Source organism: Saccopteryx bilineata, chromosome 6, assembly GCF_036850765.1.
Source record: "Saccopteryx bilineata isolate mSacBil1 chromosome 6, mSacBil1_pri_phased_curated, whole genome shotgun sequence".
Taxonomy (NCBI): Eukaryota; Metazoa; Chordata; class Mammalia; order Chiroptera; family Emballonuridae; genus Saccopteryx; species Saccopteryx bilineata.
The window spans coordinates 195,405,369-195,430,864 of NC_089495.1; the positions used below are offsets into that span (position 1 = coordinate 195,405,369).

At 51.3% G+C, this 25,496-nt stretch overlaps 1 protein-coding gene across 3 annotated transcripts; it reads right to left on the reverse strand.

Annotated features, from left to right (window-relative positions):
• Nucleotides 1-1,887: 1,887 nt before the first annotated feature.
• CCN5 (cellular communication network factor 5) lies at nt 1,888-25,120 on the reverse strand. Of its 3 annotated transcripts, none has more exons than XM_066235140.1 (5): nt 24,995-25,120; nt 15,173-15,265; nt 10,773-10,989; nt 4,688-4,942; nt 1,888-3,014 (listed from the first exon to the last, which is right to left on the reverse strand). In XM_066235140.1, the coding sequence occupies exons 2-5, from the start codon at nt 15,230-15,232 to the stop codon at nt 2,794-2,796; spliced, it is 753 nt and encodes a 250-aa protein (XP_066091237.1). In that variant the 5' UTR covers nt 15,233-15,265; nt 24,995-25,120; the 3' UTR covers nt 1,888-2,793. The 3 variants fall into 3 exon arrangements, with proteins under 3 accessions (XP_066091237.1, XP_066091238.1, XP_066091236.1); XM_066235141.1 differs by lacking the exon at nt 24,995-25,120 and adding an exon at nt 15,445-15,543; XM_066235139.1 differs by lacking the exon at nt 24,995-25,120 and adding an exon at nt 15,445-15,520 and having other exon boundaries at nt 15,173-15,287.
• Between the last annotated feature and the right edge of the window lie 376 nt (nt 25,121-25,496).

Consider the following 25,496-nt stretch of genomic DNA (forward strand, 5'->3'; position numbering starts at 1 on the left):
TGTTAGCTCATTATTTATGCAGTAAATCTTTATTGAGCACCTATTATGTGTAGAGACTTCCATTATTTATACCAGGAGGTAACCTGACCCCGGAGAAAGATCACAAGCCCCAACCCAACAATTCGACTTCTGAATATATGTCAACAGAAATGTTTACCAATGTACCAGAATTGTTCACAATGCCCTATTCATCATAGCCCAAGCTGGAAACTACCCAAATGCCCATGGAGAGTAGAATGAATAAATAGAATGTGGTATATCCACACAATAGAATATTGTACAAGAAAGAATAGACTATTGTGCCTTGAAACAATGTGGATGCAACTTACAATGACATGGATACAGTGTACAAATATAATGGGAACAGCTGGGCTGGGTAGTCTGGCTTTGAGCGTCAGTGAGGACAGCCGGATTTTCACCTGGGAACCTTTGCCCCCCAACACCTCCTCATGTTCTCCACAGATAAGATTGCCAGCCTTGCCTTCTCATCGCTCTCTGACTTGGAAGCAGGGTGATAATAGCTTATATTTAAGGTGAACACAGAGGAATTATTCACCTGATATTTGCAATACTCCTACGTGGTAGATACTCATCCTTCTTGTGATTTTCATCTTGCGATTGATCCTGGAGGGTGGGCACTATTATTTATGCCCATTTTACAGATGAAAAACTAAAGCCCCAAGAAGTCAGTTCAAGATAATAGTTAAAATGTTTACTTAATTCCCATAATATTCTCTACAACCCTCTGTATTGAGTAGTGCCATTATCCCATTTTAGAGGAGAGGAAACTGAGGCACAAAGAACTTAAGTACCCTGCCTGAGTTCACACTAGGACACAGCAGTGCCAGGACTGGGCAGGCTGGCCCAGACCACTCTTCACGGTTCCTCTCACAGCGGCTCAATGGTGAGGTTAGGGTCTGTAGTCACCCTGGCCCAGCGTCCAGCACCACAATCCTGGGCAACTCATTAATCACTCCGAGCCTTAGTTTACCCATCTCTGAAATGAGAATATCAATAGCACTTTCCCTTAGGGGTGTCCCAAGGGCAACATGCAATTCTGTGGTTGAAGCGCTCAGCAGAGAGGGCTCTGTAGAAATCCTCCGATACAAGTTCATTGTCCTACCCTCACTCTCTGCTCTCATTTCTCGGGATTTTGTCAGAATTTGAACTGGTTCTGTGTTCTGAGTTCACCTGTGCAGCGCCAGGTCCACCGGAACTCTCAGCCCATGAGAGACCATAAACCTTGGATGAAAATCCCACCCCAGGAGCAGACCAGCTTTTAACCAGGCCACTTTTCTACTGTTTCCTCATCTGTGAGCTAGAGTTAGTTCCATTTTGTGAAGATGAAGTGGCCCGAACCTGCTGGCTGTGGTTCTCAAACTGGGGTTCCCAGAGGAGGCGGAACCCGAGCGGGCGGGTCATTTACAACCTTGTGGGCTGGACTCCCCCTGGCTCTCTGGCTCTCCCTCCCCACAGCCAGGCTCTGCATTCTCAGGCTCCATCCCCAGTAGGTTTGACCGATGGGAGGCCCCACTGGAAATTGGAGAACAGGAGAGAGCTGAAGCTGGGGGCTGTCTCCCCATCTCCATCTACTTTTTGTAAGGTCTACATGGCTTCATCTCCTCAGAGGCTCCTGTTCCCAGCAGGCAGCCCTCCCTGGGCTCCTTGGCCCCAGGGCTAGAATTGAGCAAAAGCAACCATTCATTAAAGAGTACCTACCTACTGTGTGATTCTATCTATAGGAAGTTCAAGAACAAGCAATACTCATCTATGGTGACAGAACTCCGATCAACAGTTATCTTCAGGGAACGGAGGGGATGAGTAGGAAGGGGGTGGGGGAAACTGTCTGAGATGATGGCAATGTTTTATACCTTGATTGAGGTGCAGGTTACATAGGTGTGTATATTGTAAAGACTCATTAAACCACACGCTTAAGACCTGTGCATTTAACTGTGTGTTTTCTAATTTCCTGGTTGAATCCTGAAGGAAACAGTTTTTCACAAACACAGTAGATCACAGAGGAGGACATAAATTTATAGATAAGTTTTTTTTTTTAAACAACAGAACTTCACACTCAGGTTGGCTTATTTCAGACCTTGTTCCCTGGTCCCCAGGGGACAGACTCCCCTGCTTTTCTCGAGTCCAAAATATTGCAAAGCACTGATCTGTACAAAGTGTCCAGCTCAGCGTCCAGCACGTCGCAGGTGCTCAGAAGGGGTAATTATTACAAATACAAGCTGAGTTGAATGAACCCATTCAAGGCCCCGTTTTCTGACTCGCTGCAAGAAATGATTCCCTCTTGCGATTTTTCTGAAGCATTCAGCCCCGGAATTCTGCCCAAGATGGGGAGGGCTTTTTCTCAGCACAAGCCTGACATGCGAGTTCACGCGTGGCACACGTTCAGGGACGTTTTACAGCATCACAGGAAAGGGTGCAGGAGGTTCAGAAGACCTGGGACCCTCTTCGCCACACCCCCAGAGAAATAGCCAGCCCAGCCCAGGACCTGCCTGAGCCTGATGGTTGAGGAGAGATGATTGTCCTACCTCCCAGAAAGCTAGTCCGCGTGTGTGTTTGATAAAGGCTGTGTGTGGAGGCTGGGAATGGACCAGAAGGCCCTAGAAACCTGTCCAGCGCCCCCAGGCTGGGAGTTAGAGGAAACGGGACTAATGCATGCATCCCTGCCCCATCTCACGATCCAGACAGACCTTGTGACCACTCTTGTCGTCCTCCAGGGCCCGCACGGGGAACCTGAGCTGGGTTGTTGCCTGTAGCCGAGACTGCCTGGGCCTGACTCTAAAAGGCACTGTTCAGTGGGTAGCGGCCACTGGCGGGTGGGCAGGGCCCAGGCAGGCACAGGCGGCGCTGGGTCTCTAGTCGGCAGAAGCGGTTCTGGTTGGACACCCGGGTGGTCACGCCTAGCCCACAGGAGGTTGAGCAGGGGCCCCAGGCTGTGCTCCATTCTGGGCAGGGGACCCCAGCAGCTGGAGGAGCAACAAGACCAGAAGACTGGAGTCCTGGAGGGAAGAAAGAAGGGTCAGTGCTGTGAGGTCAGGACTTGGCAGCCAAAACAACCTGCTGGGTTGTGGTGCAGTCTTGGTCACGTTGCTTAACCTCTCTGGACCTCAGTTTCTTCCTTTGTAAATTTCCTAATGGTCGATCGTTAGGATTGAATACAATAGTGGAGCTGAAGTACTTAGCACAGCACCTGCTACTTGTACACGATGGTTACTGGGCAACTCTGATGGTGCTGAACGTGACCGTTCCCCGGTCATCGGTGAGTTTCTCTTTTTACAAGGAGGTCAGAGCTTGTGCGCGGTGCTGCTGTGTCTTGGCGACAGGGAGGCTAGTGACTCCAAGGCTCTGCCTGGAACAAACTGGCGGGTTCCCCAGGGTCTGCCTTTTCCTCCTCCCCAAGTCTTAGTCTCTCTGCTGATGTTTTGGTGTCCTTCCTTCCGGCCCTTCATAAGAGTGGTTCTCAGCCAAGGATGATTTTGTCCTCCAGGGGTCACCGGGCAATGTCTGGAGAATTTTTGGTTGTCACTACCAGGGGAGGTTGCTACTGGGATCTAGTGGGTAGAGACCAGGGATGCTGCTAAACATCCATTATGCGGCCCAAACGTCAGTAGTGCCCAGGTTGAGGAGCCCTGTGTTATATGCACACGTGTGCAGCACGTATGATACATATATGTGCACACACATAATGGAGATATAATTGCACACACAGTGTCCCAGCCTGCTTTTTATACATAAGGTGGACTCATGGCATTCTCCTATGGATTTAAACAGATGTGATAACAACAGCTACTTACTGCCAATGGAGTGCTGTGGGCTGGGCTTTACCTGTATTAACTCATCCAGTCCTTACAACAACTCTGTGAGGTGGGTGCTCTTACGTTACAGTTGAAGGACTTGAGGCACAGAGAAGTTAAGCAACGTTCTCGGAGTCACACAGCTAGGGAGAACTGGGCTTAGAACGCGGGCAGACTTCATGCTGAACCCACCACGCTCTACTGCCTCTCCTGTGGTGCTATCATCTATGGAACCAATACCTGCCTTTCAGTTTCCTTTAAAAAAAATCACATTCATATAATAACAATTTTTAAAAACCCTCACCATAACAACAAACTCTCTAAAACTGGAGATTTCTTAGCAGGCGGTAACTGTCTTCCTCCACCCCTGCCCACCTCTGGGCCCATGTCCCAGAGCCAACCCCCTGGCTACATTCAGTATTGGGTTCCTCTTTTGATAAGCCCAAATAATAACAGTATATTAATATTATATATATGATAATATACTTGTTATATTATATAAATGTTATTAATATGTATCAATATTATTACAAGTATTGTAATAATACATATTATAATAGTATACTTTACTATGAAATTGAGAATTTGGTTCAAGCATTCTAATTCTCCTTTCCCTTCTCCACTCTGCCACCAGTTTTTACTTTTATTTATTTATGATTTAAAATGACATACTTCTGCCACTGTTTCTGGTTATGTCAGTTTTAAATAGGTCGGTGACTCTCTACTCCACTTTCCTATATGTCTCCTCAGTCACTGCCCCCTCCCTGCTGCTGTCAGTAAACCTTGGCCTTGATGGGTCCAAGTGTTCCAACACCTCAGGCCCCGCCCCGCCCCTCCAGGCGGCCCTGCCCCATGGCCTGGGTACCCCCTGCACTCACCTTGGGCTGGGAAGGGCTGGACCCCCAGCCACCCTGCTTGGTCGCACACCCACTCAGGGCAGCACCTGCCCGGAATCTCCACCCTTTTGGGATAGGGGCAGTCCCAGCTGGGCAGACGGACATCCTCACTGCACAGCGGCACACAGGTGAAGCCGCCATCCTCACAGCGACAGCGGATCCTGCAGTGGGGCTGGAAGATCTCCCCATCCCGGTACAGACGGCCATTCACCTCACAGCTCCCGTCATCCTCTCCCCCTGCGGAGGACAAAGAGGACCTCCATTGGTGATCCCCACCTTTTCCTGGTCAACGCTGTGCTGGCCGCATCCTCCACATGGTTCTGTGCAGAGCTGGCCCGGAGCCCACTGGGGCGGCAGCGCCCTTAACGTTCTGAGCACTGCCAAGGGGCTCCAGACCCATGATCTGCACCGCCCCCCATGGCCTGCCTGCCCTGGCACCTGCAGGAAGATGGCGTGACCAGTGCATCCTGGCACAGGGTCTGCAAGAAGACTGACCGGGTTTGAGCCCTTTATTAGCTGTGGACCTCGGCCAAGTGATTTCACTTCCTGCTTCAGTTCCCTCTCTTGAAAAACTGGCCATAAAGGTACTTACAGGGGTGGGCAAAAGTAGGCTTACAGTTACCATACAAATAATACAATAATTAATACATAATAATACAAGAACAAAATCTTTTGCATGCTCATAACTGTAAACCTACTTTTGTCTCACCCTGTATTTCATGGGGCTGTGGTACCAGGGGTCCCCAAACTTTTTACACAGGGGACCAGTTCACTGTCCCTCAGACCATTGAAGGGCCGCCACATACAGTGCTCCTCTCACTGACCACCAATGAAAGAGGTGCCCCTTCTGGAAGTGTGGTGGGGGGCCGGATAAATGGCCTCAGGGGGCCGCATGTGGCCCGCGGGCCCGTAGTTTGGGGAAGCCTGGATGCTGTATGTAATGAATACGACATAAAGGAGAAGTTAACAAATCCTAGCCGATCTGTTGTTGCTATTAGCATAGTTATGACATTAATAATGAGTAACTATGATATACACAGTGAAATTTCATACAACACATTTTCATGGTCCATCTGCTTGTCATCACTGGAGGTCAGGGCTTAACTTGCTGGCCCTGTGACTTCAGGTAGGCTACTTAACTTCTCTGAGTCACCTTAACTACAGCAATGATGAGAACAGTAATCTACCTTCAGTTGCATGAGATAATTTGTGCATATTACCCAGCACAGTGCGAGGCGTATAGTAGGTGCTCAGGAAACACACTTTGAATGGATCCCTCACAATATGGGTGTTATTACCACTTCCTCTGCTAGACGTGCTTGAAGTCTGGGGCTGAGAATGTTCACCCTGGCATTTCCCGTGCTGGTTCACAGCATGAATGGGACACATTCATGCCCTTTGAATGAATGCCTGGCACAGGGCCCAGCACATCAGAGACACTGATAAAATAGTTCTGACTCCTATAGTTCCAGAGATATGTATTGTGTCCCTTCTATGTGCCAAACACCCTACCCTGTTCCTGGCCAGGAAGGACTAAGACACAGTCCTTGTCTGGACAGACTCAGGGGCCAGAGAGGGAGACAGATGTGAAAGTCATCATCCCCAAGATATAATAAATTGCCCTGGAGAGGTGCCTGTGAGCTGCTCGGGAAGTTCAAAGAATGGCGCAATCAGGAGAGCTTCCTGGAGGCGTGGGTGGCAGTTCAGCTGGGTCTGGAAGAAAGGACTTGTTGGCAAGCAGGTTTTTCCAGGTCAAAAGAGAAAAACCTCAAAGAGGCCCGTACACACGCAGGAATTTTGGAACCATATAGACTTGGGTTCAAATGCCAGTTCCCCACTTGCAAGCTGAGGGCCCTGAGACAAGTTACTTCACCTCTCTGAGCCATGGTACCCTGTGCACAGGGCCGCCACTGGTGGGTTAAATGAGCTAGTGCACTTCAAGCATTTTGCCCCAAGTCTGGAACATAGCAGATGCTCAATAAATGGGCATGAGTGATGTTTATTCCTCTGGGGGCACAGGACCAGTGTCAGCTCTCTGTCCTTGCTCCTTCCTGGCCACAGCCCTTTGGCTCGAAGTCCCAACCTTTCAGCCTGGACCATGTAGCTACTGGTGTCCCAGAAACTGCAGGGGCAGTTGCACCTTCATCCCAGTCTCCAGCCCTGGTGCCGCAGCCCTGGGCCTCTTGGTTGCTGAGATGGCCTGGTAAACAGAGGGACTGTTTAGGAAAGTCCGCTGGAGGGGTGATAATTTTAGCAAGGTTTCCTGGAGCCTCTCCTGGGTCCTCCAGCTCAGAGCTGGCTGGGAAGGTGGTGGAGGAATGACGCGTGGGCAGCCACTCCCCAGCCCTGGTGCACCGTGTACGTGGTCCCAATCAGCAAGAGCTGCCCCCAAACTCACTCGCACTTGGGTGCCCCATCCATCCATGCACACATACTGCTGCCCAAACCCCATTCCCGTTCTCATACCCTCTCCAGTGCCCCCGTGTCCAACAACCTTCCCCAACTAATTTCAGGCCACGGGTTTGTCATCTCGTGATTTCTGCATCCGTCTTCCCTCTAAAAGTCCCTTGCAGGAGAAGGAACAACACAAGTTTTTGTTTTGGGAGGTAGGGGAGTTTGTCTTTAGTTATTTCCGTGCTGTGTGATCTTAAGCAGGTGATTTAACCTCTCAGAGCCTCCGTTTCCTCATCTGCAAAATAGGAATAATAATAAGACCTACCTCATAACTAAAGTTAAAATGAAGTCATGAGCGTAAAGGGCTTGCTCACAGTACATGCTCAATAAATAATGCCTAATACTGCTAGCCCTTCTAGAACAATTGTTATTAATCATTCATGCACTCATTCATTCATTCAATGATTATTTATTGAGTGCCTACTATGCACCCGGCACTATTCCAGGCACTTGTGATACAGCAACAACTAAAACAGGCAAAATCTTGCCCTCATTGGAGCTTTTGCTCTAGTGGAAATAAACACAATAAACAAGTATGTAGAGTTTATGATATCAGATTAGTGCTGGAAAAATAAAGGAGGGCAGGGTGGTAATTTTTTAAATGTGGTGATCAGGGAAGGCCTCACTGAGGAGGTGATGTTTGAGCAAATATGTGAAGAAGGTGAGGGAACTTATCATTTGGGGAAAAGAACACAGTACAGGGAATAGCCAGTGCAAAGGCCCTGAGGTTGGGAATATGTCTGGGATATTTAAGGAGCAGCAAAGAGGCCAGTGTAGCTGGAGCAGAGAACAGCAGGGAGAGAGGGAATTAGATAAGAGAGCTAACAGGATCAGGACCCTGTGGGGCCTTGTGGGTCATTAAGAGGACTTTGCTGCCTGACCAGGTGGTGGCGCAGTGGATAGAGCGTCGGACTGGGATGCGGAAGGACCCAGGTTTGAGACCCCGAGCTCACCAGCTTGAGCACGGGCTCATCTGGCTTGAGCAAAGAGCTCACCAGCTTGGACCCAAGGTTGCTGGCTCCAGCAGGGGGTTTACTCGGTCTGCTGAAGGCCCACAGTCAAGGCACATGTGAGAAAGCAATCAATGAACAACTAAGAAGTCGCAACGCGCAACAAGAAACTGACGATTGATGCTTCTCATCTCTCTCCGTTCCTGTCTGTCTGTCCCTGTCTATCTCTGCCTCTGTAAAAAAAAAAAAAAAAAAAGAAGACTTTGCTTTTTACTCCGAGGAAATACGAAGCTGTTAGAGGCTTTCAGGCAGAGGAGGGATGTGATCTGACTTATGTATTAAGAGGGGCCTTTGGGCTACTATGTTGAGAATAGACCAGGACAGAAGCAGGGAGACTTATGGAACTACTGCCAGATCCAGGCACGGGATGACGGGGCTCAGACCAGGGTGGTAGCCGTGGAGGGACAGAGAAGTGTCAGGTCCCAGAGTCTTGCGAAGAATTTGCTGCTGGCTAATGTGTGGGATGTAAAAAAATAGATATCAAGAAGGACTCCAAAATTTGTAACTGAGCCAGAGGAAGGCTGAAGCTACCCTCCGCTGGGCTGTGGAAGCTGCACGTTTGGGGTGAGGGAGCTCAGGGGATTGGGGGACCCCTCAGAGCCAAGACCCAGTTCAGCCCCTGGGAAGTCTTAGCTGGCTCTGGCCCGCCTGTGGGATTCACCAGCTCCCAGCCTCCAAATTCATTTCAAATCATGAAACAATCATGAGTACCCACCATGTTGCATGACCAGGGCTGGGCGTTGCAGGAAGGGGCAAGGACCAAGTAAATTTTTGGCCCCCAGGTATTTGAATCTGAATCAAGATGGAATTTTAAAGGTCCCTTAATGAAGTTTTTGGCTCTAGCAGTCACTAGGTACCAAGCATATGCTGAGTGTCAGGCTTTAGAGCAATGGAAACTAAGTATAGCCAGCTTCCTGTGTTCAAGTCCAAGCTCAGCTACTTATGAGCTGTGTGACTTTGGCCAAGAAGCTTAACCTCTCTGTGCCTCCTTTTTCCATTTATAAAATAAGGATAGCATCAGTGCCTGCCTCACATGGTTGCCATGAGATTAGATGAGGTGATGTTTGTGAAACTCTTAGCACCTGGCGTCTGCTGAGTGCTATGCAGTGTCAGTGCATAAACTCTGCCAATGCCTTACCCGTGCCGATGCTAATCTAAATATCAGCCTTATGATCTAAGTGTGTCTTGTCTCATTTCTTTCTTTAGGTGCATTTTTATTAGCAATCATTTATGAGTTTATCTAACAAATGTCCCCTTTCTTCTTCTTATAAGCCTCTAATCAAATAAGGGATGTAACAAGACTTGCCTAAAGGATAACTTTCTGTCTCTAAGTTTGGTTGTTCTGCTTGTTAACAGGGTTGTTCCTATAAATGGACTCCCTGTCAGTGCTTCATGGGCCTCTGTCTCCTGTTCTTGTTTTTATAAAAGTTTGACATGTAATAGATGAAAGAGGTCTATTGCTCTACAAGGCTTATTATTAGAAAGAAAGAGGGGGAGAGGAAGGAAGGAAAGAAAGAAAAGAAAAAAGAAACAGTCTCTTGGTTCTTTCTACTTTTCTAAAGCAGTGTTTCATCATTGGAGATGATTATGCGCCCCTCCCCAGGGCACACTCAGCAATGTCTGAAGACAGATTGTCATAATTTGGGTGCCATAGGCATCTAGTGGGTAGAGACCAGAGACACTGCTAAATATCCTACCAAGCACAGGACAGCCCCCACAGCAAGAATTATCTGGTCCCAAATATAAAGCTGAGAACCTAGTCGAAAGTGCCAGGGGCCCAAGGCCTAGAAGAATGATGGAAGATGTAGGATGCTCAGGGTCACTGGGAAATGCAGACTCAGTTCAAACTGGGACCTGACCTGTGGTGGCACAGTGGATAAAGCGGCGACCTAGAATACTGAGATCACTGGTTCGAAACCCTGGGCTTGCCTGGTCAAGGCACATATGGGAGTTGATGCTTCCTGCTCCTCCCCCCTTCTCTCTCTCTCTCTCTCTCTCTCTCTCTAAAATGAATAAAGTCTTAAAAAAAATTAAAAAAATATTTTCTCTAGATCCAGGGGGAAGACCTTTAGAGCCTGTTGGATCAGGTCCCAAACTGTGTGATATTAAGCTTGTCAGTTAATATCTATGCACCTCAGTCTTGTCATCTATAAAATGGGCCTAAAAGTTCTTACCTCAGAGGATTATTGTGAGGGTTATGTGATTTATGTAGTAAGTGCTAAGCACAGTGCCTGGCCATATATTATGCCCTAAATAAGGGACTGCACTTTTATTTCCCCGAAAGTATTGTGAGGGCCCTGAGAAGGGGGTGAGGATTTCTGGTTAGAAGAATCTGCAACGGCTTCTCAGGGGAGGAGGTGTTGCATTTGGCATTGCAAGTTGGCTATGATTTGGACAGGTAGGAATGGGGGAGGCTGCTCAGGCAGTGGCACTGTCGTGAAATAGAGAGGGGAGAAGCAGGGGGTGGGCCTAGGCTGGAATGGATGGTGTACCCGAGATGAGATTAACGGGGAGCGAGAGAAGGGCTTCCCTTTGAGGACACCATGGCCTTGACGCCCCTCCCCTCCAACCACACACTCCATCGGTCCCGCAAACCTGCTTACAGAGGCACACGGCCCCCCGGCCACCAGGGCCCGCCCCGAGCTGACAGACCAGGCCCTGGCTGGGGTCACAGACGTGGAGATGGTCGCAGGGTTCCCCGAGCCGCCGTGCACATACCCGGCAGCAGTTGCAGCCGTCCAGCACCAGGGGCACCCCCAGTGGGCATTGGGGTGGCGGCCAGGGGCAGGCACATGGTGTTGGGCACAGCTGGGCACACACCTGCAAAGACAGAGCCTTCACTCAGCCATGGTTGTTGAAGGTGGGCAGTGAGACCCTCCCAATTAGCTACCTCTCTGCCAGGCTGGGAAGTGTGGGATCCACACCCTGGCCCCAGAAAGACACAGACCTGGCCTTGAACCCTGGCAGTCCCATGGTACTCACTGTGGTTGCGAGCATGGACTCCGGACTAGCGTTCCGGTCCTAACTCTGCCGGTTATTAGCTGAGTGGCCTTGGGCAAGGCACCTAAACCCTCTGAGCCTCTGCATGCTCACTTGTGAAAAGGGGGCAATCTAACTCAGGATTGTGGGGGGGAGCACATGAAACGGTGCATCTTAAACCCTTAGCACAGGCCTGGCATGCAGCCGAGGCTCCGTGTGTTTGGCCGTGACGGTCATCATGGTGAATTACGTACAGTAAAGGGCTTAGGCCCTGCCCTTCCGGAGCTTACAGAAGGCAAAAGCTGCCACATGAAGCTTCAAAACCACAGGGTCCTGTACATTTTCCAGCAGGCAGACTGTAGATACTTGTCTTAAGGGCTGAATAAATCCAACAGTATCATGGGGGTTTTTGATCTGGAAGCCAAACCGGAATATGTTGCTGGACGAGCAGCAACGAACCAGGAAACTTGGTAAGACACCAGCCCCTAGGCCTCCTCCGGGACTTACTGGGTCAGAACTTCGGGGCGGGGCCCTGGGATCTGAATGTTTAACAGGTTGTGCAGGGGCTTCTCTAACCCTTTCCCCTACCATGTACAGAGGGACACCTGAGCGTCAGAGAAGGGAAGGGGACTTGCCCAGAGTTGCAGTGTGTCAGCTGCAGAGCTGGGACCTGCCTCTTCGCTGAGGACCCAGCATCCCAGGGTGGGGGGTTGACTCTTCCTGTCATAGGGGAAAGTCTGAGCCTGGGTCCCACACCCCGGGGGCAGTGTCCTCTCTGCCCCTCCCCACTCAGGACAGAGAAACAACCAAACCAGAAACCAGATGCCATAGGCTCCCCGCATGTCCAGTTGAAGGTGGGGACCAAGAGGGAGACATAATTCAAGTTATTCCCAGTGGCCACACCCATGGAAGACTGAACTTTTTAGTAGGATCCTTGGGGGACTGGACTTTTTATCTAGCGAAGAGAAGACTACAGTTTAGGAAGATGAAATCAATGCCCTCATATGGGGCCCCTGTGTGGCCCCAAAGCAGGCAATGACCCGGTTCCCATCTTGTCCCACCTCTACTCTGCAAACATTCTATCAGTGGCTTGCAGTTCCCACCCTAGCCACGAGGGGGCGCCCCAATCAGGCTGACCAGCTTCCGGTGGGGTCTCAGAGCAGGAAGCGCTCACCGGGCTCCCATCTAAAATGGCACTGGTGATGGAAGCTGGTGGTGCAGCTGGGTGCCCTGGGCCTCACGAGGAATAAGTGCCAACGTTTGCAGGAATTTCAGGCAGGGGACTAGGTGATACTGAAGAGATTCTAGACAAGGTGGCCTGGCCTATTCTCGCCCCTCAGTGTGGTCTAGACCAGTCACAGAAACCTCACCAGGAAGCTTATTAGATATGCAGCCTCGCGGGTGCTTCTTTATGAATTGAAATCTGCCTTTTCTTTTCTTTTTTTTTTTTTTTTTTTGTATTTTTCTGAAGTTGGAAACAGGGAGGCAGTCAGACAGACTCCTGCATGCGCCCGATCAGGATCCACCTGGCACGCCCACCAGGGGGAGACACTCTGCCCATCTGAGGTGTTGCTCTGTTGCAACCAGAGCCATTCTAGCGCCTGAGGCAGAGGCCACAGAGGCCATCCTCAGCGCCCAGGCCAACTTTGCTCCAATGGAGCCTTGGCTGCGGGAGGGGAAGAGAGAGACAGAGAGGAAGGAGAGGGGGATGGGTGGAGAAGCAGATGGGTGCTTCTCCTGTGTGCCCTGGCCGGGAATCGAACCTGGAACTCCTGCATGCCAGGCCGATGCTCTACCACTGAGCCAACCGGCCAGGGCGAAATCTGCCTTTTAATAAATGCAGATTAACATGGAATTGACCTGAGAGGCAATAGGCTGGCTGGAATTTTGGGTCCCTTGCCGAACAGGAGGCTCATCTTCCTTGGCTAGTGGGAAGTGGGGAACCCTGCCCAGAACTGGCTCTCAGGTCCCTCCCACCTGAAAGCAGGCGGTGGACATGAGCCTTCGTTTTGTACCTGGCTTCCCACTTCGTCCTCTTTCTACCAGGCAAGCTTGGCAGGGGCTGGATACTCTGGAGAGGTTACTAATGAGATCAATGAATATGGCTAATATTCACGGCACACCATGGGCGTGCCGTGTACTGAGCCCTTTAATATGTTGTCTAATTTTACCCTCCAATGTGAGGTGCTGTCATTATGCCCATTTTAAAGATGAGGAAATGGAAGCCCAAGGCAATGTTTCTCTCCAGGAAGAGGTAAAACCAGGATTGGAACCCAAGGCCTCGGCTCTTCATTGCCATGCCCGCCTCTTGTTCTCTGGGATCTCTGATGCCAGCTTAGCCTTTGCCTCAGTTTACCCATGTGTTCAAGAGGACTAATGAGAAGTTGGGGAGGGTGTTCCAGCATAGCCAAGGAGAGATATGCCCTCTCTGGTTTTCCTATCTCCACCTCCATCCTAACCACCCCATCCCTCTGTTCAAGTGGCCCCATTCCCCCCTGGTTTCCCAGACCCCTGCTGTGCTCACCAGGGGGCAAGGGTCTGTGGTGAGAGCCCTGGACATGGCATCTCCTGGGCAATGTTGAAATCTAAGTAATACCACTGGCTTGCTGTGAGGCCTTGAGCACTTCACTTAACTGGGGAAGGAGTTGTTTCCTCCTCAGTAACATGGAATGGAGACCAGCTATCTTGGGGTAGTGACAGGGATTAAGTAAGGCCAGAGCCAGTTCTCAGTTAACGTGGCTCTGCTTGTTTCCAAATCTCTGCCCCCAACCTCTGTCCATAGCCCTGAGCCCAGGAGCCCACCGGCCTGGAGGACACGGCATTCTCTCTCTGAGGATTGTGGTGGCTTTCCATGTTCACAATGACAAAGTCCCTGTGTTCTAGGTAGGATGCTGCCCGGCTCCCGGGGCCCCGGGAAGAATGAAGGGGTGCACAGGAAGTCAAGGATGTCTTCATTTTGGCCTTTCATTTAATCCTGGACCCCAAACCCTAAGTCCCCTGTTCCAACTCCCCCAGCCACCCACCCTGGCATGTGTGTTGCCCACCCCTTTGGCAGAACAAACAGTAGGATTGGGGTACCCGCAGGCTTCTCACCCTACCCTGCACCAAGGCTTGAGATCTGAAGGGAGAAACTCCTGCCCAAGCCCCTCAAAGGAGCATGAAAATACAGTGAGATTATGGCTTGGGGGGGGGGCGTCCCCATTGGATGGAGAACTCAGCATTTGCTGAGGGGATGACAGAGTCCAGCAACTGTGGCCATGGCCTAGGCTGGGGTGGAGAGGCACAAACTGAAGTCTCTAGCCTATCCCCACACGCCCAGGACTTATGTCTGCTCTACCTCCTCTATTGCTCTGATGTTTCTTTACTGTGTGGCTTTGGGCAACTTGCTTACCCTCTCTGAGCCTTGTTGGGTATGTTAGACAAGGTAGCCATTCCACAAGCTCTTTGGAAATTGTCCCATAAGAGAAGGTCATTATTCCATGAAGATGTCTCTCTGTCCCATCTAGCCAGGGTTAGCAGGTCACTCACTGCCTAAGGGCCCAACAGTATTAATGCCCTTGCGGTATGAACTTTCCAATGAGTTAGACACCGGCATCCATTCAAACCCTGGCTCATTGTGAGGCAAAGCAGGTCAGAGTCCACCTTGTGAGGAGGACACCTCCTTCCGCTCTGTAGAGGGTGGTGGGGTTGGTAAGATGCATGCAAGTTCTCCTTTGAACTTTCGCCATGTGCCAGATCCTGTGCTAAGCACTTTAGATGAATTATCAAAAATGATCTTCACAAAGACCTCAGGAATATCGTGCCCATTCAACCGAGGGGCAGCTGAGGCTCAGAGAGAAGGGACTTGCTTGAGGTCACACACAGAGCGGGCCAGAGGCAGCTGTCTGGGCACCAAGGAGGGAACCTCCCTAGCCCAACACGGTCCCTGCAGGGCCCCTTCCAGGGGTCCTCGGCGGTGATTTCGTACCTCCCCCACCATACCAAGGAAGCCAGCGATGTTTCAGGGCCCCAGCGTCCCCCTTACCTTTGAGAGGAGGCAGAGGAAGGAGAAGGCCAGGAGGTGGGTCTGTAGTGTGCCTCTCATGTCACTGTGTCCCCCACGGAGCCAGCTTTGAGCCTGGGAGGCAGGACCTGTAAGTCTTTATGTTCCGGAGGCTATGAGGTCACTCCCAGGCTCACACACACGCAAACACACACACACACACACACACACACACACACACACACACACACACTGGTCTTTGCATTCCTTGCTCCTCTCCCCATCCTCAGCCTCCCGCTGATGAGCCCATTTACCTGAAGGTGAGACTGTGGAGGCCACCAAGGGGGTGTCTGCCAGTGTGTGTGTGTGTGTGTTTGTGTGTGTATGTGTGAGTGTGTGTGTGAAAGCCAGAGCCAGTGTCAGCACCAAGAGCCTGTGAAAGGCTGGCAGGGGCCTCTGTAGCTCCTCCCAGCCCAAAAGGGCCTTCCCATGCCTCAGCTGTAGCTGCGGCAGCCCTGCCCAGACCCCCTGCCCGACCCTGGGGGGCTGTGGATCCAGGAAGTGCTGGGCAGACACCCCCTTAGCAGAGCTGACCCAAGTCCTCCTAAGCCCTGTGGCCCGGTCTCTGGGCAGCTTTGGAGGACCTGCGGTTTCTGGCAGGAGGACTGGCAGCCACCCAGAGGTGGGTGTGACCCACAGCAAAACTTCCCTGGCGGCCTGTTTGCTTTTTGGCAACAAGGGGCCTCCCCAGAGCTTGCTTGCTGGGCGCTGGCAGGCGGCCGCAGCAGATGAGCCCACACAGGCTGGACCTATTGCGTGCTGGCACTTGCTGGGCACCACCATCAGATCTGGAAGGACTGAATCCATTTTATGCCCTCCCGCTATCTCTGAGGGACTGGATACACAGTACGGCCATTGGGTCAAAGCCCAGAGTCGGAGACGACAGTGAGAAAACAGGTGGAATTTCTGGGCACACCAAGGAGGGGTCCTGGTTGAGACTGAGGGTGAGGGACAGCTTTCTGAAGGAGGCGCCTTCCCAGAGAGCCAAGGAAAGATGGAGTCAGAGAGGGCAGAATGTTCCAGGCAGAGGAAACAGCACGCACATACACCTAGAGGTGGGAACGGGCATGATAGCATTGGCTGTTTTAGGACCCTAAGATCCCTGGGGTCACCAGGGCTGACTGTGAGGAGGGCAGTGGTATTGTACGTGGGGAGTAGGACACCCAAATTCAAGCCACTAGTGTTTGGGGGACATCTACAACATTCCAGCCCTGGGGTGGATGTGAAGAATGAGCTTCAACTGTAGACTTTGCAAAGATAACAGAGGTGATGGCAAGGGGTGGCTGGAGAAGCCTTTGGCCCCCATACTCTCCACCAGTACCCCGAACCTCAAAGGGAGGGAGCCAGAGAGCAGAGGGTTCCAAAATGGGCGGCTGGTGGAAGGGGGAGAGGGACTTGATCCAGGTGTCAGATTGAGGGACTTTCAGCAGCAGGGAGACACCCCTCCGGTTGCCATCTTAGGGGAAGAAGATGAGGGGGATAGAGGATGTCAACTGATGATCACTGGTGCCAATTCAATGCCAACAGGAATCCCCAATTTGGGGTGCAGGAATGAAGGAAAGTGTACTCAGTGCAAAACAGCTCAATTTTGCTACAGAACAACTGTGAAAACAGCACAGCTGTGAGGCAGCCCTGAGGCCAAGCAGCCTCTCTCTGGCTACACAGTTCTGCTCTGTTCCATGGTCTGTCTGCACTCTGTGCTGATCTGCTCTGGTGAGACATCATCAGTGATTCAGCCTTCCGTCTTTCATGGAAAGGAACAGTGCACTCAGAGCCACAGGGGAGTTGGCTTATATAGACAGGAGCCCCTGCCCCAGGTCCCTGATTGATCTGTTCTTATGCAAATGAGGAATCCAAATTCTCACAGTTTGATTGGTCCAAAAGGCACCATGCTGATTGGTCAGAAGTAAGCCTTTTTGATTGGTTGGGGCTGCACAGCTCCAGCTGGATGGGGAAAGCCTCAGCCCTAGTGCAGGGGTCCTGCCTGTGGGCCTGCATGTGGCTCCTTGAGGCCATTTATCCAACCCCCACCGCAATTCCAGAAGGGGCACCTCTTTCATTGGTGGTCAGTGAGAGGAGCACAGGATGCACCCGTGTCCTGTGCTCCTGGAGTACTGTATGTGGCAGCGGCACTGCAAAGCACGGCATTGCTCAGGTACAGTACTACTTCTGGTAACGCCGGACGCTCGCGTCACAGCTCCGGAAGCGCGTCATATCGCTTGTTACGGCTAGCAGTGACAAATATGGAACTGGACATTGACCATCTCATTAGCCAAAAGCAGGCCCATAGTTCCCATTGAAATACTGGTCAGTTTGTTGATTTAAATTTACTTGTTCTTTATTTTAAATATTGTATTTGTTCCCGTTTTGTTTTTTTACTTTAAAATAAGATATGTGCAGTGTGCATAGGGATTTGTTCATAGTTTTTTTTTATAGTCCGGCCCTCCAACGGTCTGAGGGACAGTGAACTGGCCCCTGTGTAAAAAGTTTGGGGACCCCTGGTGCTAGTGGTTGAAATGGGATTCCAGGAAGCCTTTAGAAGCACTGGTCAGATGGCAGAAACACTGTAGGCAGGCAGTTCAGCAAGGCTTCTCTGACATGTGCAATGTGCCTGAAAGCCCTCTGTGCAGAACATGGCTGCTAGGCTTTGGTTTTTTTAAAAAATTTGAGCCCAGTAAGCCACCAGGAACCCTTCTTAGTAGGTATCTTTTTTTCTCAGAGTTCACAGCATGAAGATAAAAATGCAGAATTTGATTATTTATGGTTGGAGGAAGTGGCTAGGGGTAGAGGTGGGGTGTCTAGACTTGCAGGGAAGGAGAGATAGAATGACTAATTGATTGTCTAATGATTGATGGATAAATCCTTGTTTTATATCAGAGGCATGCCTAGGGTATTTTATACCCCGAGTGGATAATTTTTGAACACCCTCTTCTTTATACAACAAAATGATTTTCAGTAATAATCATCAGATAAAAAAAAAACTTCATGTGTGAACTAAAATCTGCACTTAACATAACATGATCATTATCCTTCACAGCTCATACGGTTTCAATGTTTTAAATTTTAAACACCAGTCAGAACGCCAAGCAGTCACATAAGACAACAGGATTGAAAAAACCTGTGTCTTCTTCTTCACCCCCTCACTCAACAGTCATTGTTTTTGTGTTTTTCCTGTTTTAACAGGTTTATTGAGGTATGGTCAGCATATAGTCAACTGCACATCTTAAAAGTGTACAATTTGATAAGTTTTGACTTGTTCACCCATGACACCATCAGTTTCTTCTTTCTCTGAGGAGAGAAAGGAGACGGGAGAGAAAGGAGGTATGAGGAGGCGGTGAGGGGCACGAGGAAGGGTAACATCAACATCAGTCACAGGAAACACTCCCCTGATGGTGAGGAGGTGAGGGGGGCAGCTGCCCAGGGAGGTGACAGGAGATGAGTGGAAGTGTTGCCGCCGCCTGGAGGGGCTGCTCTGAGTCAAGCACGGATTTTTTTTTTTTTTGTATTTTTCTAAAGCTGGAAACGGGGGAGACAGACTCCCGCATGCGCCAGACCGGGATCCACCCAGCACGCCCACCAGGGGGCGATGCTCTGCCCCTCCGGGGCGTTGCTCTGTTGTGACCAGAGCCACTCTAGCGCCTGGGGCAGAGGCCAAGGAGCTATCCCCAGCGCCTGGGCCATCTTTGCTCCAATGGAGCCTTGGCTGCGGGAGGGAAAGAGAGAGACAGAGAGGAAAGAGGAGGGGGGGGTAGAGAAGCAACTGGGCGCTTCTCCTATGTGCCCTGGCTGGGAATCGAACCCGGTCCCCCGCACGCCAGGCCGATGCTCTACCGCTGAGCCAACCAGCCAGGGCAAGCATGGATTTTTGCGTGGGATTTGTCCTCTCTAGTCACTGAGGATGGGCATGTGTGAACAGCGGAGGCCCTGCAACCCAGTCAATTCAGGAAGCACGCGCTGGCACCGAGGCCCTCTGGCCATGAACATACAAGTGATGAGCCTTTCATACACAGTTCAAAGTGCCCAAGGACTGCGGCCGGAACTGCCACTTTGCTGACTGCTTGCCCGTGGTACAGCCAAGTTTGGCACCAGAGGGATGTGGCAATCCAGGGAACCCATTGATCTTTTGGCTGCTGCTATGCCCCCCCAAATAAGACTCCAGAATGAGCATGTGTGCCCTTTGCATTGCTGGAAACAAACTCAGGCTCATAGTCAAAAGGTCTGGGCTTCAAATCCTGGCTCCCGCCCGGACTTACAGTACTAGCCGTAGGGAGGGGCAAGAGGGTCGCCCAGGGAACAAAATGTAAGGAGCTCTCCCTCTCAGGCGCCAACCTTGCACTTGCAAGATCCTGAAAGTGAGTGCCCCCTTAAGAGTGATGCCTGGGGCACAGGATGAGTTCATGGTTGGAGCTCAATCAATATTGGTTGAATGACTAAATGACAATTTCCTATTTCAGTCTGTTCATTGGGTTACATTAGAATCTTCTGATGTTGATGCATTCCTGAGATAAATTTTTCGGTACTGTAACACACTGTTCAGTTGGCTAATATTTTTTAGTATTTTGCCATCCTATGTTCATAAGTAAAACAGGTTTATAATTTTCTTTATATTGTCTTGTTCATTGATTGTTTTCTCAGATGTGCCTTGACCAGAGGGCGGGGGGTTACAGCAGACTGAGTAACCCTTTGCTCAAGCTGGTGAGCTTTTAGCTCAAACCAGATGAACCCGTGCTCAAGCTGGTGATCTCGGGGTCTCGAACCTGGGTCCTCCGCATCCCAGTCCGATGCTCTATCCACTGCACCACCACCTGGTCAGGTCTTATCCAGGTTTTTTAATCAAATGACACTTGCCTCAGAAAATAAGATAGGATGGCTTCATTTTTTTTAAAGCTACTTGTATAGGATAGGCATTAACTGTTTCTTAAATTTCAGCAGAACTCACCTGGTCTAAGTATGATGATATCAAGGGATGAGAGGGCTTGACTACCACTTCTGTTTTAATAATCCTGATTGACCTTTTTATATTCTCTATTTCAATAATACTGATTGACCTATTTATATTCTCTATTTCTTCCTGGGCTAACCTTTTCACATTTTATAGCTTTCTATAAAATTTATCCATTTTCCCTAAGTTTTCAAATTTATAAGTGTGTAACTGTTCGCAATAGTTTTTAAATTACTTTTACTTCCTGTGAAGTCCATGTCCTTCTTCTTCTTTTACTCTGTATTTTATTTTATTCCGTCATTTCTCTTGAGTTACGATCAGCCTTATGAGGAGTCTGTTTCATGTTCATTTCATCCTAACCAGCTCTGGTTCTGTGGCTCCTCCTCATTCTTCTTTAGTTCCCTGATCTGTTCTCGGAAGGTGTTCCCTTATGAGCAGCTGAACCTCCTTTTGGTCCTTGCCCTACTGAGTTGTTCCACGTCTTCAGTGAGGTCTTCTCCATCAGGAAGGTCCATAGACGGGGCCCAGCAAATAGCCACGACTGGCCCCTGTCTGGGCTCCTGCTCCTTAACATAAAGCTCCATCTCTCCAAGACTTGCAGCCTCCACTCTGCCCAGCCTAGGGCCATGTTGGGAGGGGCTGATGTGGGGCGGTGTGATTGCTACCTGCTGTCTGTTCATCTGACCTGACCCCAGGCACCCGTCTATGGCCTCTTCTTCCACATCTCCCCCAGTCTGGGTAGAAGTTCAGAGGTCAGCTCTCGGCCCTGCAATCCCAGGTGCCATGATGAGCTTCCCCTTCCCCACCTCAGGTCAGTGGTGGGACTTGAACAGTTTAACATGTGGCTTCAGCCTGAGCTGGTTCTGTGTGCAGAAACCAACACAGTCCCCACAGAGAGAGGGTGAAGTGTGGCGCTCTCGGCGCATGCGTGTGACCAGCTCTGTACACAGCTGCACATGCCAGTGTGAGCTGGGAGTTCCCAGCAAGAATGTTGTCCTCATTTTCTGGGTAAGGGGGTTGGCACGGGGACTGTGCCAAGGGTGCAGCTGGTGAGGCTTAGATAAGCCTACTGGGGAGCTGGAGGAAGTCATAATGGGGCAAGGGAGAGGCTTCGGAATTGATGTGAGGGTTTACTTACAGACCTAGTGTGCCAGGAAAAAGGCACTGAACCTGGCATACATTAGGTGCTAGATACATATTTGTTGCATGAATGAATGAATGAGAATGAATTGGAGGACCCAAGGTCTAATGCCAGCTTTACTGCATTCTTAGGCAAGTTCTATGGCCTTGCTTGGCCTCAGTTTCCTCATCTGCAAATGGAAGAGGGGTGAATGCCATACTTTCTAGGGCCTATTGGCTCTAGGAATCTACGTTTCTATACCTGGAAGCATCTCCGGTGAGGCAGTTCTGACCCAGAGGGGAGTATGGAGGGAGGGCGCTCAGAGTCACAGAGTTCTAGAATGTCAGAGGCAGAGGTGGCTCCTGTAGATGTCTGACTAATTACCTGAGTTCAGGAGACCTCAGTCAGTTGAAATCAGTTGGTCAAGAGGACCCAGGCAACTGGGCAGAGATGGCTGTGCTCGTGGCCAGATATCCCATGGAGGAGGCAAATACAGTACCAGGTTAGGTGACTGCCTCCCCAGCCAGGAGCCCCTCCATCAGTCAGCATGTCAAGTTACTGTCTGAGTCCCTACAGATGCCATTATCTGTCTGACCCATCCATCCATTTGTCTGTTAATCCACCTGTCCATCCACTGATCCATGTGTTTATCCATCCATCCATCCATCCATCCATCCATCCATGCAGCCAGCCAGCCAGCCAGCCATCTATCCATCTATCTGTATATCCATTCATTCATTCAACAAACACTGAATATAGTGGGCCATGGATTCTATTAAATAAAGAATCAAAAATAAGGTCTCTGCCCACAAGGAGCTCAGAGACTAGAGGGAAAGACAGAGACAAGCACTGTTAGCAGCAAGTACCAGGTACTGAGGGCGACGAGAGAGAGGACCTAACCCAGCCCGGGAGGTGGGAAAGGTGGCTTTGGAAGTCTTGTTGGAGGAGGTGACATCTGAGTTGAGTCATAAAGCAAGAGTAGGAGTCGTCCAAGAGAAAAATCACTTAAAACAGGGACCAGAGAACAAAGACGTGAGGCCAGCGGGGGAGCGGGAGCTGCCGGGAGCTGTGAGGAGCTGAGTGAAGCCTGCAGAGCCAGGCAGGAGGCCGTGCGATGAGGCTGCGAGCCTGGCGGGGTTAGTTGGGGAGGACATTTGTAACCGAGGGTGGGAATAGGGACAGAAGCCTCGGGAGGGACCTCCAGGGACTATCTGGAGATGTAGCAAAGCGCTGGGCCAGGCTTCAGTATTCCAGGTTCCTCCTTCCTTCTCCCCCTGAGTGGCCTTGGGGGAGTCTCCCCCTTACCTCTTGGGGCTCAGTTCCCCTGCTGTGACATGACAGGGTTGACCTGTGTGGCTTCTTGAGACCCTTCCAGTTCTGAGGGAGCCGGAGTCACATGTAGTCAGCAAAGCCAATGCCCACGTGAACATCTGGCCCGGCCCGAGGAGAGAGGTAATTGTTCCCAGCCCCTATGTGTGCTGGGGGGGAGGGGGGTGTACACTGGTCAGGAGACCCAGCTGAGAGGCTGTCCCCATGGGACTCCCAGTCATGGATGGCAGGAAGTGCTGAGAAGGGAGTGAGTCACCAGCCGGTCATCAGCTCGGCCCGAGGTCCCCAGGTAGGAGGAGGGGAGCCCCGTTCATGCTCCTTGCTGGCCACAGCTCTCACGCCCCCACCCTTCGCCAGCAGACCCTTGTTAGGAATAAAATCCCGTACGAAACTAATATTTAAAAAGGCCCAAGGAAAACTGTTCAGGATGAGGCAGAGTGTAGGGGGCTCTTGCCCTCCCCCACCCTGGGGTCCTCAGGAGCCACCCTGAGTCCAAGAGTCCAAACGCCCTCCCCCCTCGGGAGGAGACACTGAGACCCGGAGGGGAAGGGCCTGGCCCGAGGTCACGCAGCGCGTTGACTCACTGCTCTCCTCTCCTGGGCTTTGACCTCTGCAGACCCTCCCTTCCTCCAGAGGCGGCTGTGCGTCCAGTGACTCCCCTCCGCTCAGACACACCACAGCTTCTCAGTGGCCCCATAGGAGGCATGGGCTAGAGCTATGCTCTGCCCCACACAAGAGTCAGTGGGCTTGGCCTCCATCTCTGGGCCTGTGTCTCCCCAGCTCCGCAGGGGACGGCTGGCGAGAGACTAGAAGCAACTAGTGTTCGCGGAGGCCTTACCATGAGCCACGTGTTCACTCGGTCCTCACAGCAACCCTCTAGTGTTGTATTGTTATTGTCCTCGTTTCACAGACGGGGAAATTGAGGCACCGAGAAATGAAATAGCTTGCCTAAAGCCACATGACCAAGAGGAGGCAGAGCTGGGATTTGAACCCACGCATCTGAGCTGGCCCCTGAATCACTGCTCTTCCCCACTGCGCTATATTAGCTCTTAGGCAATGGCCTGCAAACACCTTCCAGCTCCTGCTGTCTGGGACTCAGACAGTAAGACAGAAGTGGTTCAGTGCGAAGGGAGAGACTCAGTCCCATCCTGGCTCTGTCACTCACTGTGTGACCTGGGACAAGTTACCTTACCTCTCTGGGCCTCTGTTCCCAAGTGGGCTGATTATGAGAATTAAACGGCTAGGGCCAAGATATATTCAGGAGATGGTGCCCTCACCACGATTGGCATTTCTTCAGTACCCCCCATGGCACCTTGTCACCACTATCTCTGGGTGAGAAGGGGGTGATGGCCACAGCTGAGACATCCCCTTCCATCTCCAAACTATCTGGCTCTGGCTCCAGTTTTTTGTCCCCCCACCCCACCCCCTGCCGCCCTGCAACCTCTCAGAAAGGAGCAGCAGGCTGCGTTCCAGCCACACCCTCCCTCTGGGCTCAGCGCCTGAGCCTGTCCCCTTAGAGCCAGTTTACCCTCAGACCCAGTGGCCATGTGGGCTGTCCAGGCTGCAGTGAGGGGCTTCTACACCAGCTTTGAGAAGCCCAAGTGGAGGTAAGTGGGACAGGGAGGTCCCAGAGCCCCATCTCACCAGCCCCACCGGCCCCAGAGCAGACCCTTTATTACCGGAAGCCCAACCAGGCAGAGGGGGTAGAAATGGCCGTGTTAGAGGAAACCGCATAGGGTCAGCCAAACCTCTGCCCTTGGGGCCAGCAGCCCGTGGACTCACCACGAAAGGCTGGCTCACTGGGTGTTTACGGAAACGCTGGCCCTGGAGTCGGCCCAGCTGCTGGGCTGGGATCCCCTGAGGCACCCCCGGGCCTCCGAATGCCAGCTTGGCAGGGGACATCAGAGGCTGCAGCTGGGCCCTTGTTTTCCTCCACAGCCCACCTGGGGAGTAGAAAGATGAGGAGTCCAGAGGTTGGGGCACTGAGGTGGGCAAGGTCTTCGTGCCAGCCCTGGGGCTCCCTGAGCCAGGGGACCAAGCCCGTTCTGGATACCCCTGGGAAGTGGCATCCACTCGGGGGGGGGGCATGAATCAACTGGAGTCTGGAGCCAGGCAACCCGGGTTCAAATCCTGACTGCGCCCCCACTGGCTATAAAACCCTGGGAAATCTGCTTAACTTTTCTGTTCCTCAGTTTCCCCATCTGAAAAATGGAAATGGTGATAATACAGAACCATTGTTGTATCATTAGTATTGTTGTAACAATGAAATGATTGTTACAGAAATGTTTGCAGCTGAGCATCCAGGCGGTGACTGAGGAGCCAAGGTCACAGAGATAAATTAGATTCAGGTTCTGCTCCCCGGGAGCTTCAAAGTCAAGGTTCCCGCCACACCTGGGAGGTGAGAGTGACCTACCTATGTCACAGTGACAACCCGTTGGTGAATGTCTGCCTCTCCAGCCTCTCTGGGCCACACGAGTCCCTTCACCGCTCTATCCCAGCACAGAGACCTGTAGATACCAAGGGGGCGTTCAAACTTGACTGTGGAGCAGGCTAGTGAACACCTGATGCTTTCTGATCCCTGGCCGCTGTAGGCACCGCGCCCAGGGCTCTGTGTGCACGGCCTTCCCCTCCCTCAAAGCCCCTCCCCGTGAACTAGGTTGTTTTATTCTATGTTCAGAGAAGCAAACTGAGACACACCAGGCCAGCCCAAGGTCCTGTAGCTGGTAAGCGGCAGGGCTGGGGTTGAATCCACCTCTGTCCGAGTTCAAAGCCTACATTTTTGTCATGTAGCGCATTGCGTAGTCACTCTCAGGCCTGGAAGTTCAGTGAGCCCAGCCCAGTCCAGCCCGAGGAGAGAGATCTGGGGGAAGAAGGACATTTGAGGCAGAGGGAGCCGCCTGGGGAAGGCAAAGAGG

Bases quoted from the DNA above. Each gene is read 5' to 3' on its own strand.
- CCN5 (XM_066235140.1), bottom strand. From the start codon at position 15,232: ATGAGAGGCACACTACAGACCCACCTCCTGGCCTTCTCCTTCCTCTGC. The intron at 10,990-15,172 runs GTAAGGGGGACG...CTGTCTTTGCAG, and splicing joins TCCTCTGCCTCCTCTCAAAG to GTGTGTGCCCAGCTGTGCCC. The intron at 4,943-10,772 runs GTAAGCAGGTTT...TGTCCTCCGCAG, and splicing joins CCGGGGGGCCGTGTGCCTCT to GGGGAGAGGATGACGGGAGC.